General features: G+C 44.1%; 1 protein-coding gene across 2 annotated transcripts in view; it reads left to right on the forward strand.

Moving 5' to 3' along the window:
• Positions 1-2,515: 2,515 nt before the first annotated feature.
• The window catches only part of GSK3B (glycogen synthase kinase 3 beta), a 154,243-nt gene continuing 139,157 nt past the window's right edge, over positions 2,516-17,601 (forward strand). Inside the window, exon 1 of one of the 2 annotated variants that reach the window (XM_074593771.1) lies at positions 2,516-3,183. In XM_074593771.1, the coding sequence (XP_074449872.1) occupies positions 3,096-3,183 (88 nt within the window). In that variant the 5' untranslated portion in view covers positions 2,516-3,095. The remainder of the gene's footprint in view (positions 3,184-17,601) is intronic. The other variant, XM_074593762.1, reaches the window with a different exon arrangement.

Genomic DNA, 17,601 nt, shown 5'->3' on the forward strand with positions numbered 1-17,601 from the left:
TTTTTGAGACTGTGTCTCAACAACGTTCCATACAGTGGTGTCTCAGATGGGGAGGGGCGGAACGATGAGTATGATAGGGTGGTTTTGGGTGGCTGTGGTACCACTCCAATACTGTGATTTCAGACTGCCTCTTTTAGTCCACTCTCAACTGTCGGCTTTCCAGCTGCACAGAGCTGCACAGGTAGCTCATGAAGAATCAAACCTTAAACAATTCGAGGTCCTTTGTAGTAGGGAAAACCATTCATTGTTTGTCAGGCAGGAAAAAAGGTTTCCAGCAAACTGAGCACCCCGGGCCCAGCAAACTGCTGAACAGGACCATTGTGAGAGACTGGGTTTGTTTTCTGCTTTGGAAAACAGCTCTTGTAAAGGATAAATATTAGCTGCCTTTGGCCAGGTCTTTGTTTGCTCACACAGCAATGTTGGTCAGAACAGGCCTGGGAAAAAAAAAAAAAAAAAGGAAAAAAAAAAAGTAAATCTGGCAGTATTTTGGTGCCTTGAAAAGAAAACAGCAGCTCTTAGTTAGATTCTAACACTGGCAAAAAGTCTTCCTGTTCATCCAAGTTATTTTGTTTGTGGTATAAACTATTCTGGCAGGAACACTTTTTTTTTTTAAATGGCATAGGCAAGCAGTGCTCAGTTTTTGCTGAGGTCTGCCGCGCAATTTTACTGAGGTCACAGCAGGGAGCACTCCAGCGCCTGCTTTGCCAGGGCTGAGAACTGATGCCCCCCGGGGGATGCTTCAGAGCCCGGAAGAAGTACGAGCTCTTCCAGAACAGCGCCTGGGACTCCGGCCAAGCCCAATCCACTCGCGGTGGCGCCCAGACATGGATACGAGGCCTTTTAGTGGCTCTGATAGAAACTGTGTTTCCTATCAGGTCTTGCTGATAACAGATGCATGGGGAGAACTCTCTAAGGGTCTTGATTTTTTTTTCTGCCGCCATCGCTCGGCTCAGTTTCTGCAGAATAGGCTTGACCATCATGCCAGCTACCACCACCTCGGCGACTTCCACCATATCCTTACCGTATTTTTTTTTTTTTTTTAAACAAACCACCTCACCACACCGCCCACCGCCCCCTTCCCCACCAACCGCACCACAGGCCTTACAGGGCGACACCACCACACGCAGCTGCCGTGGCAGGTTCGACACCCGTTGCCCTTCACGGCTCCACGCGGGAGTGAAGCCCTGCCCTCGGAACCCAGCGGTTTTAGGCACAAACCCCATTATTTCGGGGCTGCTTTACCCTACGCTGCGACAGGCCTCGGAGCCACCTCCCCTCAGGCGCGAAGGGCGGGCCCGAGGGCACAGGGCGGCAGCCACCGCCCTTCGCGCCGCACTGAGCATGCGCGCTTCCCCCTCCCCTCCGGTGAGGTCATAAAGGTGAGCGGCTGTGCCCCAACGGCCCCGGGCTTCGGGATTGGTCGGCGGCGGAGAGCCGGGTTGCGTCTTCGGGCCGCCTCATCGCCACCAGCCAATCGGAGCGCTCTGACCAGGGGAAAGCCAATGGCGGCCTGTCCCCGTTCTCCGCCTCGGGCTGCGGCTTGAGGCCGTCCCCGGGCGGTGTGACGAGGGGCAGCTCGGCCTCCGATTGGCTCCCCGACTTCGGCTCTCTTCGGGGTCGCCCGGCAATATCCGGAAGAGAGGGCCGCCTTCCCATTGGCTCCCCGACCGCGCTGCTAGGGCGGCGGCGGCGCTTTCCGATTGGGTGTCCGTTGCGCTTCGGGGAGACTCGGCTGTGCCCGTGATTGGCTACGACCCGTTACGGGCGTTTCCGTGCCGACCCCGGGATTGGTCCCGAGGCGGCTCGGGTGTTTCCGTAGGGGGCTCGAGTTGAGGGGGGGGGCCGGCGAGTGCGCCGGGCTCTTCGGCTGGCTATTCACAGAAGGTGCTTAGGGCCGTTCCGCAGCGTAGGGCGGCGACGGGTATAGGCGGCTGCGCGGCTTGGGCGCACGCACAGAGCGCAGCGGCAGGAGCCCGGCACGCAGCGGAGAGGCAGCAGCGGGGACAAAGGGACCGATCGAGCAGAAACGGGGAGGGGGGCCCGGCGGGAGGCAGCCGGCGCCGGGAGGGAGCGGCGGGAGGCTTCAGCCGGGCGGGCGAGTCCCATGTGCCTTGGGCGCCCGGGGAAGCAACAGCAACAACCGCCGCCGCCCGCGCTCTGAAGCCGGTTGAGGAGGATCCGCCGCCGTCATGGCCTGCGCCGCCGCCGCCGGCCGCCACCCGCAGTGCAGCCTCGCCAGCCTGAGCCGCCGCCAGCTGCCCCTGCGGGCGCAATGAGGAGCCGCGCCGGAGCCGCCGCCTCTGCGCTGCACTGAGAAGCTCACAACGAAAGAGAGAGAAACCCAGCGAGCGAGGCCGCCCGGGCCGTCTCACCCCTACTCCGCCCGCCGCGGATCCCACCGCCCCTGCCGGATCCCCTTGCGAGCGGCCGCAACACCTCCTGTCGGCGGATCCGGGAGCTCCGAGATCCCTCCGCCGGGGGAGGAAAAATAGTCCCGTTCCCTGCCGCCTCCCTCAGAGGCGAGGGGGAAGAAGAGGAGAGGGGCGGGGGAAGGAAGAGGAGGAAGAAAAAGAAGAGAAAAAAAAAGAACAAGGAAAAAAAAAAGAGAAACCGGCCGACAGGATCAGAGGAGCCGGGCCGTCAGCCTCCGCCCCATGTGACTGGCGCCCAGGGAGGGGGCAGCGCGGCCTAGCACACCCCCCGCCATCGCGGCCGGGGGCAGGAGCGGGAGCGGCGCCGGGGCGGGGGGGCTGCGGACGGGGCGGAGGCGGCTCTGGGACCCACCACCGGCGCTGCCGGGAAGGATGGTTTTGTGAGGAACGGGCGGCGTGAGGAGGAGGAAAGAAAAGAAGCGGCAGCAGCAGCCGGGCGAAGAGCGCGACAGAGACCGAGAGGGGAGGGGGCTTCCCCGGGGGGTGGGGGGCAGAGGGGGGGGAGCCCGGCGTTTCATGTGGCGCGTCCCGCCCGTCTCCTCCAGCTGAGGGAGCGGCAGGCGGGCCCTCCGAGGCGGAGCGGGGGGGGGGGGTTAAGGCCAGGAAGAGAAAAGAGAGAGGAGAAGAGAGGAGAGGTGGTGATCGGGGCCAGAGCGGGAGACCATGTCCGGGCGGCCCAGGACCACCTCCTTCGCGGAGAGCTGCAAGCCGGTGCAGCAGCCCTCGGCCTTCGGCAGCATGAAAGTTAGCCGTGAGTATCCTGCCGCCCTGCGCGGGGCTGTCCGTCTGTCTGTCTGTCTGGCCCTGACGGGGCTTCCCCCCCCCCGCCCCAACTCCCCCCACCCCCTTTTCCCTGCGCTGAGGCGGCGGGCGGGAGCCCGGCCCCGGCGGAGGCAGCTCCCTTTCTCTGTCCCCTTCCCTCCCTCCCCCTCCATTAACCTTGAATAGGCGCACGCCGCTGCTTCGTTTGGGGCCTGTTGGACCAAAAAAAAAAAAAAAAAAAAAGCCCGTTGGTTTGTCCTCTTCCTCAGCCTCTGATCGCGGCCTTCTGGCTAATTAAAAAGCCTTTCCCCCCCCCCCCCCTCCGCCTCCTTTGTGAAGCGGATTGGGAGCTCCCAAAGCCTGTATTTCCTTCTTGTTTCCCCCCCGCCTCGAAAGGAGGAAACCAATTGCGGGCACGTAGGTACGGCCGTGACATTCACGTTCATTATGTGTTTTTTAAGCACTGCTGGCTCTGAAGGAGAGGGCTTGGAAGATTTTTTTTTTTTTTTTTTTTTTCCATGCACCCGTAGATCGGGTGTGAGCACCTTTTTAGTCCAGCCCATTTAAAAAAAAAAAAAAAAAAAAAGAGGAGGGGGAGGGGGGGCTTACAAAAGGTGTCTCTAATATCCTTCAGGCTCTGGTAAAATGCTCAATAGAGGGGATAAGAAAATGGTTATTTTGACATGTGAGCCTATGGGGTAGTTATTTCAAGCTCGGCAATGCCTTTTCCAGTTTTCTGATCAGAGGAGTATTTTTAAGAATGAGGCCTGTGCTTTATTCTGCACAGGCATGTTGGAAATCGTGTTTAATATGTGCCCATCCTTCATATTCTAGCTTGTGGGATTAGCCGGTTTATGTGAATTAAAAATATGTATTAAATCTGAACAAACGCATGGTGCAAGTGGAAAAAGGCCCTGTTCTTACTCGCTAAATATTAGCTATACGTTTATAATGGGGAATTTTTTAACTCGATTGGAATATGTTCATATTAACGACTAAATGGTTCTTCCAGATTCATATTAATAGCATAGTTTTCAGAGATATGTTCCTTTTTCTTACGGAAGCGCAGGGTGGTATCTTTATGGGACCTGGAATGCTTGATATGCATTAGCCATGCAATTGATGTATTTGATACTTGCATACGGCCACACCTGACATGGCTCTGTGTGTGCATGCGTGCATATATATCATATCATATCATTTTATGCATTTCATTTCATAGCGCTGTAAGATTGTGAGCTTTTTGACAGATCAGGAATTCTGACATTTTTCTGCACTGAAATGTCTTCCACTGCGGTTGAAGCCTTGAAGAGAGCATTGGGCTCAGGGTCTGTAGTCTACCTTGTATCCGCATGATCAGCGTGCCTGCAGCGCTTCAAAAAACATGGGTGCAGTTAACCCATATTAGCAGCATAAGAGCATATGTTTGATCAAGTCCAGCACTAGCATTTATTAAGGATTTTTGATTTGTGTGGAGAAAAACTGTGGGTGACTCCATTTTAATTTATTGATTTACTTTATGCGCGTGTGGAATAGAAAGCAGGTCTTGTTGATCAGTATTTCTGTAGGTGGCCATCTGAACCAAGCTAGACCTAGACCTGTCATGCTCAGCAACTAAATTTGTCTTATTCAAGCTCTCCAGCTTGATTCTTGAAAGGTCATTGATGCTCCTTTCCTGTTTATTTGAGGTCAAAGGCTAGACAGATGCTTGCCTGTGAAGAGGGTGCTAACTGATGCAGACTAACAAGTTTGCAAATATGATTCAATCCCAAGTGTATACCACTGAGGGAGAAACAAAGGCCGTAGCATAAAACACACGCACTTGTGATAACCCCCACAGTCACTCTAGTCATGTGCTTCTGGTCCTTCTGCTCTCTGGAAAAAAATGTCAGAACAAAGCAAGAGAACCACATACAAGGACTCTGTGGGAAATGCAGCTTATATTTTCAGTTAATCCATGTAAGACAGTCCAGGAAGCTAACTTTTTTTTTTCTTTGTAAGAAAAAAATTCCTGGGTGTCCAAAATGGTTATATTTTCTGGCTGTCATGAGTTTTGGTAGCATTTTATGGCATGATGTAGCAAGTTATGGATTACTGGTGTTGAGTGCTTGGAAAAAAAAATTTAAAAAAGCACTTGTGTGGTGAGTTTGCTTGGCTCTTTTATTTTGCTATATATTTACAGACTGATACTTAGTTTCATTCTGAGGCCTTTTGAGTGAAAGCTGGGACAAAGGAGTCCTTGTGAGGTAGGTGAGAATTAATGGATTGGTATCTTCTGAGTTGCTTAGACATCTTTAGTAGCTCTGTCTTGGTGCAGGTATCTTTCCAAGTCATCAGGGAGCAAAACCTGACTTGTTTGATGTTGGCCTTTTTGCTTTTATTTGTAAGCCCAGAGTAGCAGTGAAATTAAATAAAGTCACTCTTGCTCTGATGTCTCTGCAACTATTACTGCTCCTGACTGAGCACTGCAGCAGTTATCTAGGAAGGATGGATCCAAGCAATGAGGAAAGGATTGATAAAGTAGTGGAGAAGGGCTCACCGATTCTTGTGTTACCTGGGAGGAGCAGTACTAGAACTGTATGGTGGTTGCTCTTCTCCCCAAGGTATATGGGGGAGAAAGAGTGAGCAAGAATTTTTCATTTCTTCCCTGCGTAATTTATTAGACTTAATTTCTGTGACTTTGTTCTCAGAAGTTGGTAATAAAGCCTGAGCCTTGAATGAAAGAATGGGAGATTACCAACAGCTGCTTCTCTGTCTGTTGGGAAAGATGACTTCTTGTGCATGCTGCTCTCATTGCTCGGTCATAGACGTTACAAGGGTTTTAACATCTCTGCAAGAGTAGGAACCCTGTGGCTTTCTTGTATCTCTTTCAAGCCATATCAACATCGGGAGTACCTCCTGACATCTATTTTTTGTTTCTCTATTTTTATTTTGGTGGTTTTGAAATCACTCCACCGTTCTTTCCGCCCCACTATGTGGATTTCTACGTTGAAGTGATTCTCAAGTAGGTTGTGCAGGTCCATATTGCTGGGTTTGTAGGCTTTCCCTGGACAAAAAAAGTGCGTGTGCTCCTTGATTTGAGTCTGTTCCTCAACAGGAGGGAGCTGAGCTTCCAGTTTTCCACTTGCTGATACTATCAACCTGCTGGTTACAGCATAAGAGAAGAGGTATGAGCTTGAAGCTTTCTTTGTTTTTCACCTAGTTGTTCTTGCATTGCTTCCAGATGGACATTGTTTCCCAAATGGGACAAAAATAATCCTGAAATATAAAGGGTAGTCATGCAACACATGACCAAAAATATCTGTATAAAAATAGAAGTCTCGAAGTTTGCAGTTTGAGAATTTTCATCTAATGACTATGGAATTGATTTTTTTGTTTGAATTTTTTTTTTTTCCTGAGCTTCTGGAAAATAAGTGTTTGAAGTAACACCAAGTCCTTGTAGACAGCAGTGCTTATTGTAACTGTAGCCAATTATCTTGTTGGTCTGCAGTAAATAATGTCATGGCTAACGCTTGCCATGAAGAGTTTTTTGTTCCATGTGTGAGTGTCGTGGGTCTGTAATTGTTTATGCAGAATTTGTGAACTTGGAGGGTGAGGAAGGCAATTTTATTTGCTTTAGCTAATTCTGATGTTGTACACATACTCTTGGTTGCAAAATCTAAAGGACAATCTTGTAATAATTCATTTTGGACTCTCTAGAAGAATGTTACAGTGGTGCCAAACTTGGTTTTTGTTGAAGTTTTTTGTTTCTTCTTAGACTTACTGATGTTTGTACTGTATAATCTCCCAAAAGCACAATAGCGTGGTAAACCTCTGTTGCTGTGTACTGTTCACACATGGTATTACTGCTGGCATTTGAGCGTGGTGCATCTTTTGTTAGTGTAACACCTCTTTAAGAAGTGGTTCATGAAGGATAAAGTCTGGAGTTTTGTTGCTCTGTTAGTAGCCACTCCATGAGCCAGGAGATAAAAGTTACAGCATTTTAGGTAGCATGTGGCATCTACATTTAGTTTAATACTGTGTGATGTCCAGGTAGGTGTGTAGGAAGAGCCTTGGAAAAGAGCACCCTGGGCAACTTCAGCGAGAAGGAATGAGTGGGGCTGTTGAAACTGGCAAAATGATTGAGATAATGCCACCTTCTGTTTCTCAACCCAGGTAGGGTAGGGCCCTCTCTATTGCTTTGATAGCAGTTTCTGCCTAATTGGTTTCTGAAACTGGAAGCCGCCCATCCTGCTCTCCTTGCTGGAGAGAGTAAGATCACTCCCTTCCAGAAGCCTGCTGAGCGTTATGTGTCTGGCCGTCGCTGATCCTGGCCCCGTCCAGCTTTCTGACTGCTGCCGGGTGAACAGCTTTCTTCGTGCCTAAACTTGAAAAAAAAATTGCACTGACAGGGTCAGCTAATGACCATGTGTGCTACAGTGGAAACTGTCTCATGCTGTAGTGCCCCAAAGTCATGCCTTGCAGTCTGAAAAGGAATAAAACAGCTGTCTGCTGTACTTAATTTGAACACTGACAAACTATTTTCTCTTTATTCATGTCATTAGGGGTACTTGAGCAGAAAAATAATAAAAAAGTGAGGCCTGTCAGTGGAACCTGTCAAATGATTATTTGACTGATTCTTTTATTGTCTGCCACGTCTTGTTTGTTTTCGTTTTGTGGGTTGAGTTTTTTTATTTTTTATTTTATTTTCTTTTAAGACATATTGGGGTTTATTGTGAACCTTTTCTTCTTATCCATCACTGTTCCGCACACTTCCTCTTTGCTACACTGCTTCCTGGAGGTGATCGCCTATTGTATTATCACTTGCTTCACCTTTTGGATCTCTTATGAATATTTTAACCATCTTGTTCACCTGTTTACACAGCTGTGTAAACCCATATGGCTTATGCAGTATGCTCCTTCCCTGTGTGGATGCTGGCTCTGGAAGTTGGTATTGCTTCGTTGCTTCAAGGGCCTTGTAGGTATCCCAAAGCAGTGATGGTTTATGTACTCTGATCTTTTTGATGGGGGATAAGAAAAGAATGAGTTCTTTGGCATATATTGCTGAAGACTACCCTAGAGGCTGAAGGATTTCCCTCTACTGCCCCAAGAGTTCTTTAATTTTGGTGTATTATATCCTTAAGCGCTATTTTAGGTAGAACATTAAGGATTTTCCAACAGTGGTGTCCAGTTTGCTCACTGCAGGTCTTCATAATGTTAACAGTTTTGTGGGCTATTGCTCTTCCCTCACCCCGTGCTCTTTCTTGAACTGGATGGATGGATGATGTGAAGAAGACTCAAAGCCTACAGAGTATCTGTGTTTGCAAAAAGCCTGCAATTAAAGCTTTGTGCTGTGACCATCTCTGGCGTTTTCTGAAACAATACTAAACTTCTTAGTTATTCGAACACGTTAACTAATAATATGCAAGCTGGTTGGAGAACACTTGCAGCCTCTTGGTTCAAGCTGTTGGAGTCTTTTTGTTTTGAATGACTCGATGGGTCCTGTTTTAAATTGGAAAGTCTGTTACCTTTGGGTTTCCAGAAATTTCTGTAGACTTAAAACTTGAACATTTTTCTGGAGTTCTCTCCCTTTTGTTTCTGTAAAAAAAAAAAAAAAAAAATTAACTTTACTCTGAGGACTTTTAGTCACCATAGCTCGTGTGGGAAGTGCTAAAGTGGCTGTCTCCTGCAGAAGCTCTATGGCTGGTGTAGTTAACTTGGCTGATTTCTGAATTTAATGAGCATGAGCCCAGTGCAGCCTTGAAAGATGAGCAAAACTTTTAAAATCAAACAGCTATAAAAAGGAGCGTATTGAAAGTTTAAATGCCTCCCGAAACTGCCCTCCTCATTTTTCTTTGACCTCGGTCCATATGAAATCCAAACTTCTATCTTGTCAGTGCATCCTTCAGTAAGCTGTGCGAGTAGGTGCTCCTTTATGTATGTTGAAAATACATAGTAATAACAGCTTTTATAATCTGGCAGGAGAAGATGCTCCCTCAGACATTAAGGCTCAAACCCATAGAGTGTTGTGTGGGTCAGCCCTCCTCTCTAGGTGCAAAATAGGAACCTCCTTGGCACTTCTCATTTGATGGAGATTGTTGCCAGAGTGCTGCATACTGCCATTGGGGAAGACGCAAGTTTGCAGGCATGATGGTCTATGCCACTTAATGCTTTTGAATTGATTTAAAGTGTAGCCATATATTGAGTGCACTGCAGCAATCTGGTCTCAAGGTGATAAGGTGTGAGACATGGTAGCAAGATACACCTCTGTGAAAAGTAGCTGCAGCATCATAATCACTCTCAGGGAAGGTGTTCCTTGTCAGTGCTGCTGTATCTCGTTAAACAGAAGCCTAAAATGAAGCTCTACCAGAAGCTTTTGCAAACTAGGTTTGGATAACCAATATAGGTAGAACTGCTTTCATCAAATCTTCAGAATCCCTCCTGCCCCTATTGGTACTGGCTTATCATGCCGTAGAGAGAGAGTCAGTTGTCTGGGTGTAGTCCCTGAGACAGTGCATGTTCGACTCGATGAATATGATCTAACAGTGCTGCTGTGTGATATTCTGTCTGTGCGGTGGGAGAGATGAGATGATTTCAAGAGAAATCTGTGTCGGAGACCTTACTGAAAGCATTTCTGTAGCGCCGTCAGAGAATTGTCAAAAATGTGGATGCCCAGAACTCATACTGCTGTGTTTCTAAAAGAAGTGGACAGAGATTTTTTTTTTCTTGTATGATCCGTGCTATCAAAGAATCTTTTTCATTAGGTGCCCTTGCCACAGATGACTTGTCCGTTGTTTGGAAAAGGAAATAAAGCAAAGCAGTTCATTCTGTGCTTTCACCTCTTGCAGACTGGAAGTAGATCTAAGCATTTAAGGCAATTTGTGTTCTCACCCTAGTCTGTCTTATAATGGAATAAAGGAAAGTGGTAAAGTATCTTGTCAGTGTCAAGCACTGAGGGTTTTTTAAATAAAAGTCATACAGCAACAGCTTCTTCTGAAGGGATGGCAACAGTCCTTGCCTAGAGCATTGCCACTTCTCCATAGCAGCAGACGACCCAGTATTTTCTGTTTTAATCTCAAGAGCTGATGCAGTTTTTGGTATCAGTACCAGTGCTTCCTGCACATGCACTTGATGAGTTGATATTAACCGGGTGAAAGTGAGTTTCCAAGTATCTTCCAAGTAATTAATTTCTTCATTATTTGCTAGGTTTCCGTGTCAGTAATGTGGAGTCAATTTAGCTGAAGGAATAGCACTGTGGGGTTGCAGAGGGCCTTGGTGCCTGCCACAGAAAACTATCTTTAGCTTGCTTGTAACTAAGAGCTTACAGCTAATAAAAATATAGTTTCATAATTTCATAATAGATCTGAATATGGCTGAGTGTCTCTTGCTTTGTAGGTTACAATGATCAATGTAGTCATGTTGAAAGTAGTGAACGAATGTTCTGCTGCTATTATAATAAGGTTGAGTTGAATTATTTGGAGATAGCTGCTAGTATTTTTCCTTTGTTTAGGTAGCTTCTGTTGATTTTGAGTCTGGAAAGTGTCTCTTAAACATAATGTGTGACAGAAATGTGTAGCAGTGTAGTTACATTGCTTGATGTGTCTCTTCAGGCAGCTGGATTTGAGGAAATCTGTTAGTAGGCCAAGTGCCTGACAGTAGGTGATCATAATAAGACCTGCTGATCCGAAGAGAAAGTGAAGATGTTCCTGATTGATACCACTGGATAAGTAAATGCTGTAGAGGGTGTATGGGACTTGGGAATACTGTGCTGTTGTGCATGCATAAAGGTAAGTGTTTGAGTGGAGCAGCAAAAGTTGCCGCTGGCTTTTGGATCAGAGCACTTAGAAGGAGAGAAGTTGGGTGTTGGCTCTGAAGTTGTAACCAGAAGGGAAGCAGCAGCTGAATTTTTCCAACCCAGGCAGACTTCTTACAGCCATAACTGTAGAATGTTGTCTGTTTTGACTTTTTTAGTAGGAATATAGTTCTTGTCAGCTACAAGCCCTGTAGTTCAAAGAAGTATCTTTTGTCAGGAATGCAGGCAATTGTTTAATTTTCAGACAGGCCAAGAATATGTTTTGCAGAAAGATAAACTAAAATGTGACTGTTGCTGCAAAGAAGAATTTGATTTTTCTTGCAGTGTAGAAAGAGGAAAGACTATTTAGTCACAGTTGATAGCACCAATCTGTTTGGTTTTCTTGATTCACACCCTCTTGCAAACAGTTACATAGAACCTATATTATTATTTGTATCCCATCTCTCATGTGCTTCATTTGTCTTAAGTGTATATTAAATTAAAAAAAAACTAACACAATGAATTGACCTGTATGAGTGCGTTTCCTTGAGGGAGGAAGGGGACACAAATTCATCAGCCTAAATAAATGAATATTTGGTTGTTGGCCAAGTAAACATGAATCATTTGGCACAGATCTGTATCCCTGTGAATGAAGTCCATAGCCATAAGTGAATTTCCCCACGTTTGTGGGAGGTTGAGTATCAGCATCAGAAATAATGTTTCGTGCCTTGCTGAGAGAATAGAAGCTTTCTGGCAAAGCATACGTTTTGCAGGTGAGTAGATGTAAGGGTTCTGGAATGCTTTTTATATATATGTGTATATACACAATTGCTCAACTGAAACCTACAGAAGCGGAAAGTAACGTTGTCCTTGAGAAGATGATATCTGTTGACCATTTAACTTCTAATCTTCCAGTCTTACTCATGATTGTATCTACTGGCTTGGGAGACACAAGTTTGTATAGTGTAATGCAGTGTAGTAGATGCAAGTTAATGTTTTTTTTGCGTTCCTCAGAGAATAGAGAAACCTTACTAATCAAATTTCAGTTTTAGAGACTTTGAAATAGGTTTACAAAAATTGTTAATTTTGGATTATGTGTTTTAGTAACTACAGCGCACTGCAGAGTTGATTTGAGTCTTGGGGAAATGTTTTAAAGGCCCATGGAAAGCTAGGTGGTTTTTTTTTTTCCGTTTGTCTGTTTTTGGTTTCTAGTGGATCAACTAGTGAAGGTACTAGAGACAAAAGCATGAGGTTTGCGCACAGCGGGAGAACTTTACTATTCCAGAAATTTTGAGCCCGAACTTCAGATGATATCTGTCAGTGGAAGGGCAGGGAGATCTTTGATTGCAGCTCCTGGGAGGGAAGGTACTGGACTTTTTAGATTGAGCTCAACTTTGAGGTTGCTGTTCCTTGATCAGTGCAGTAGGCATGAGTTCGTTTGGGGTTATGTATAGATTTTTATTATGCAAATGACATGGGGATGGCTGTTGAGTGTATTTTTTGAATTCTTTACGTGCCTGAGTAATAAAGCTCACCAGCAAATTCTCTGAATATCATTCAGTTGGAGTGTGTTTTAGAAATCTAGTTGGCTTAACAGAAGATCTTCATAGGGTAATGAATACGACCAAACCTGCAAGTCTCTTCTATTTCATGGTAGACTCAACTTCAATAGACCAAAGCTTCTCTTCGGATGGAGTTACTAGCTTTCAGTGTCCGTGGAAGCTGACAAGGACATGACTGGGACCTGTGACAACAAAAGAATGGCAGCTGTTTTCCCAGGTGGCACATTTGAAATGCCTGTGGGATTTTGCAGACAGGTATAGATGTTTATGATGCAACAAACAACAAGTTCTGTGTCGTGTCAATGCTTTGGCTTTATGCCGTGGCCTGTGGTTTTCTTCTTTTTTTTTTTTTTTTTTTAATAATACACTAGATTATTTTTTCACTGCTAATGTTTGAGTAGTTCATGATTGACTGTAAATTTTGATTATAGTGGGTCAGCTCTAAAAGGGAGTAGTGCAGAGATGTTTATGCTACATCCATAACTCATTATAATACTTCAGAAATAGTCATATTGAGACAAGGACGCTGACCACATTTCAAAATACCTGGTGAAAGCCTAATTTTCATTCTTACCTGGTGGCGTAATTACAAAATGTAAATTTCTTCTAGAGTTACTTTAGAACATGTAGTAGCTACATATACCTATTAATTTATTTGGATGTTGTGGGGGTATTGTTTTGTGTGGGGTTTTTTTTTATTATGTCCTTTGGTTTGTGGTTGGCTTTGGTTTTTTGGTTTTCATTTGTTTTGGGTTGGGCTTTTTTTTTTTTTTAAGAGCAGCTGGAATCGGGAAGGGGTTCCTGGCAGACCAGGTCAAAATCGGTAGACTCCATATGAGAACAAATCATGATAAACTGTTCTCTAGCAGCTCCTTTTACTCTACTACTTTTTTACATGTATTTTTGAGCGTGGAGAGAAACACAGATGTGCATTGTCAGAAATATGATACAGAGGGGAGGAGATGATCTAGGTTTCAGAGATCTGGAATTTAAACCTAGACCATGTGTGAAGGCTTTGCTTTAGAGCTGCTGCTTTAAAGCCTTTACAGACTGCTTTAAAATCTTCTGCCAGATCTGGGTTGACTTAATTACATTTTTGCAGACCGAACTTGGGAGTAATGTTTTAATACTTGAACAATAATTGTTTTGTCAGAAATAGCAAACCTGTTTCTCATTTGACTTCACATGATATGTTCTGTGACTTGGTAATGTCCTATCCCACTAGCATTAACATTTAATTTTGATGCTGCTGAGGGAGCTCTGAAAGAAGCTGCATTGCAACCTAATCGCAGATTCTGTCACTCCAAATGCCTTTTTCCTTTTGAATGTTGTGACTATGGGAGACTTCTCTCCTGGTTGCCGATTTTGCATTTAGGTTGACAGCAAGCCAAGAGCATACTGGTAAGGTGGGAAATAGAATTTCTGACTTTGATGAATTGTCAAGATTTTTGTGTGTATGTGGCTATAGAATTAAGTATTTTTAAAACTCATAAGAGGTTATTTTTCAGGTAAGGACATAGTTGCTGTGTGACTTTGAATGTAAATAGTCTTATTTTAATGAGGTTAAAAGTTGTTGGCATAGGGGGAGACTTGAGACACACTTAGAAGTTTTGCAAGTGTTTGCAGCACTACTTAGTGAACCTATAACAGTCTGTACTGAATGCTGGGATTCAATACTCATGGATTTTTTCAGGATGTTATTGCAAAAAAAACCAAACACCACCACCACCACAACCCCCCAAACCAGTTATAAACCTATACCTGTAGTAGGTGTACATCTGTCCCTTTTTTTCAGGAAATTACAGTCTCTCTGTCACTTCTTTTGACTATGTAGTTCAAGTATTACATTAAACCATTCTTACTCTAGCGTGGCTATGACTAATATATGGAAAAAGCATGGAGATCTGACTATGCTGTTGATATTTCAAGTTAGGTTTCTGCTAATTTAGTATATACTGTCACAGAAATGCTGCGAACCTGTGGCCTCTTCTGTTTTGAATTTTGGGTAGGTTGATTTTGCACCTTAATAATGTGTAAGTACAAAAGTTTATATTTACTTTCAAAGCTGCTCATGGTAATCTTTTTTGAGTATCTGGGAAGACTGGTAATGTGTAGGTTTTAACTTGGTTATTTTGGCTGTTCACGCTTACTGTGCAGCCTAGTGTCTTCTGTACTGTGGCACTTTCACCTCTCCCAGCATTCCTGTGTATTGCTGTGCCTCCAGCAAAGTCCAAAAGTCATGGTGCACTGGGCTTTGCTGCTGCATGGATTCATCTGCAGGGGTGAGCAGCCCTCACCTAGTACTTTGCAGGTATGCCTTGAGTCTGTGTGAATGGAGTAAGCAATTCTGGCAGGGGAAAAACAAAGGGGTAGTAGGAGTGGCATCTCTGTCTAGTGTGCTAGTATGCCAAATATTTTTCTGGGAATATTGGTAGTCCATTAAATTGTAGAACTGATGCAGGGTGTTTATGCAGTAAGGGGAACAAAGTGTCAACACCAAGGACTAGACTGTCTAGAAGACTACTGTATTACAGGGTATTACATTTTTGCTTTGAGACTATAGATGCAGTTTTTTATGACTGCAGTATATTTGAAAGACCTGTTATTTCTAAGTATAGTAGAGAACAAAGGCAAGTATTTCTAAAAATTCAGGTAATGTCCCCGATTTTTTCAAGAAAAATAGTTAACCAAGGGGTGGGGAATTTGTCTGCAGATGAAGAGGAATAATGAGCTTTCATCTGAAGACCGCAGGTGTTACTGAACTCCTGGAGATTTGTTTGTTGAAATCCCTTGAATTGCTCTGGGCATCTCTTGTGCTGTTTTACTTTGATTTCTCATTCTGTCTATGTTGATATGAAACCCACTCGAAAAGCATGCATTGACTGAGGTATTGATTACTTGTCCACTGTTGTTTCTTACCACTTTCTTCAGCCTTACTGTATGGAATTATTCTGTATGTAGAATCAGCTCTGCCATATTTATTACTAGTTTTTGTGCTTGCGTGGGAGGTAAGTCATTAAACATTAAATATACAACTACGTCATAGTATCCTTCCCCCATTTTTAAATGAAAATGCAAAGAGCTAATGCAGTAATACTAGTATTCCACCAGATTTGTAAATTATATGTGAAATGTTCTTTGTAAAATGTACCTCTCTGTGTCCTGAAATAGACTATATAATGTGTAACTCTTCAAATGGTGTGAAAAATGGAGCTGAACTATAGTGACATATTGGAAGTTGGATGATCTGACGTGAGAGTCGGTGCTGCTACTGAAAGTTGAAGAGTGTATTTTCTTCTGTAGAATACAGGAAGGTAGGCTGGTGCAGTTATGAATCACTTCTGCTTCATCTTGGCATGGTATTAAGAAAAAAATATTCCTTTGTGCTAGTAAAAGAGAAATAGCTGAAATCCTCTAGAAGTTATTCAAAACTGCCCTTTTTAAAAAAATACTGTACTGTTCAGATTCTTACAAACTGACCCACCCTGTGGCGGTTCTTTGAAGAAAAGGATATGTAGACCACATAACTGAAACCTCTTAAAAGGAGATCAGCCATGGAACGTGCTGGTAAATGGAGTCAACTGTGTGGCATGAAAGTGCTTGTCTGAAAACACATAATCCACTAAAAACTTCAAATGAGTACTTTTATGGAATGCTGTTAATTTTTTCCTTCAATAACTCAGTCACAGCATCATTTTCATTTTTTTGGGGTTTATGCAGCTGAGAGCTCTTTGTTCCCATAAAATGATATTGGACACAGGCAACAAGATGCAGTGCTGGAGAACAATGTAATTTATCGTTAGGTAAAGCTACTGAATGTGCTTAAAATATATGGCATATGTGTATGTATAATTTAAAGTGTATATCTGTATGCATACCTCCTGTTAATTGCTGTGGTTTTATTCTTTGGGTATTTGCTTACAGCTGCTCTTGAAGACAGGAAAATGCATGAGGCAGTGCCTTGATCTGACCCAGTATGTCTATTATTACAGATGAAATGTCTTTATATTGTCTGTCTTCACCTTCACACTGTTAACTATTTTATATATCCTGGCAGAAACTCAGGCTTTTGTTTGTCTAAGAAGGTCTGCAGCCATTCTAAAATAAATGTTCCTTTGAAGTTAGTGAGTACTTATGGTCAAACCAGAAGGATAGGTAAAGGGAGTTCTGCAGAGTGTTCTTAAAGGTAGTAGTAAGTTTTTTGCATGTGATCTGAGTAAACTTTTCTAGATTGCATTCCTTTCAGAGGTGTTCCAAGGACTAAAGAACATGTGTTCAAAATGATCTTGACAAAGCAGTGGTACCTAAGTAGGCTGAAACTTAGAAGTGGCAGGTGTAGTCTGTTAGTCTTTAGTAAGACTTGTCTGTGCATACAACAGGGTGGGGGATAACTGGGAAGGCTGGAGAAATGCAGAGAAGAATCTGGAGTTAGCTGTTTGCACAGAATCAACTGATGTTGCAGAACTAGCAAATTTTTTACTGAATGAATGAATACTGAATGTAATTCCTGTATTAACAGGAATGTAATGTAAAATACATGACGTTAGCCTTCTCACTTCTTGACATGCTAATAAATCTAAGTTAAAGGGCAGCATCTAGTTTTGGTATTGTGCTGGGAGCAGAGTAGCTGCAGGCAAAGTGGAATGGTTAGAGATCTAGAAAATGTGCTCTAAGGGAAAGCTGAAAGCACTTTGGATGATTTATTTCAGGGACTGAAGGGAGATTTCTTTTGATAATGTTCTCTCAATATGCTAAAGATAGCTGGAAAGAAAAAACTAAGCCGTTGTCTTCTCCGCTGGAGATTTGATAATTTGTGAATTTAAATTGCAGCAAACATGCTTTAAGTTAGTTGAGTCAACTTGTAAGAACAACGAGGGCACTGGAATAAGTTAGGAAGGCTGTCAGATTCCCAGCAGTGGTCGTTGTAAAAATGAAGACGTTTACCAGGTAGTTCATATATAGAAGCTCAGAGAGGTTTTAATTAAGACAGCATGGGGTCCCTTATGCTATTATTTTCTGCCATTCTGGTTATTTCTGCATTGTCTTAGGATGAATTTCAGTTAGAGCACGCTGA

The sequence above is a fragment of the Larus michahellis genome, chromosome 1, assembly GCF_964199755.1.
Source record: "Larus michahellis chromosome 1, bLarMic1.1, whole genome shotgun sequence".
NCBI lineage: Eukaryota > Metazoa > Chordata > Aves > Charadriiformes > Laridae > Larus > Larus michahellis.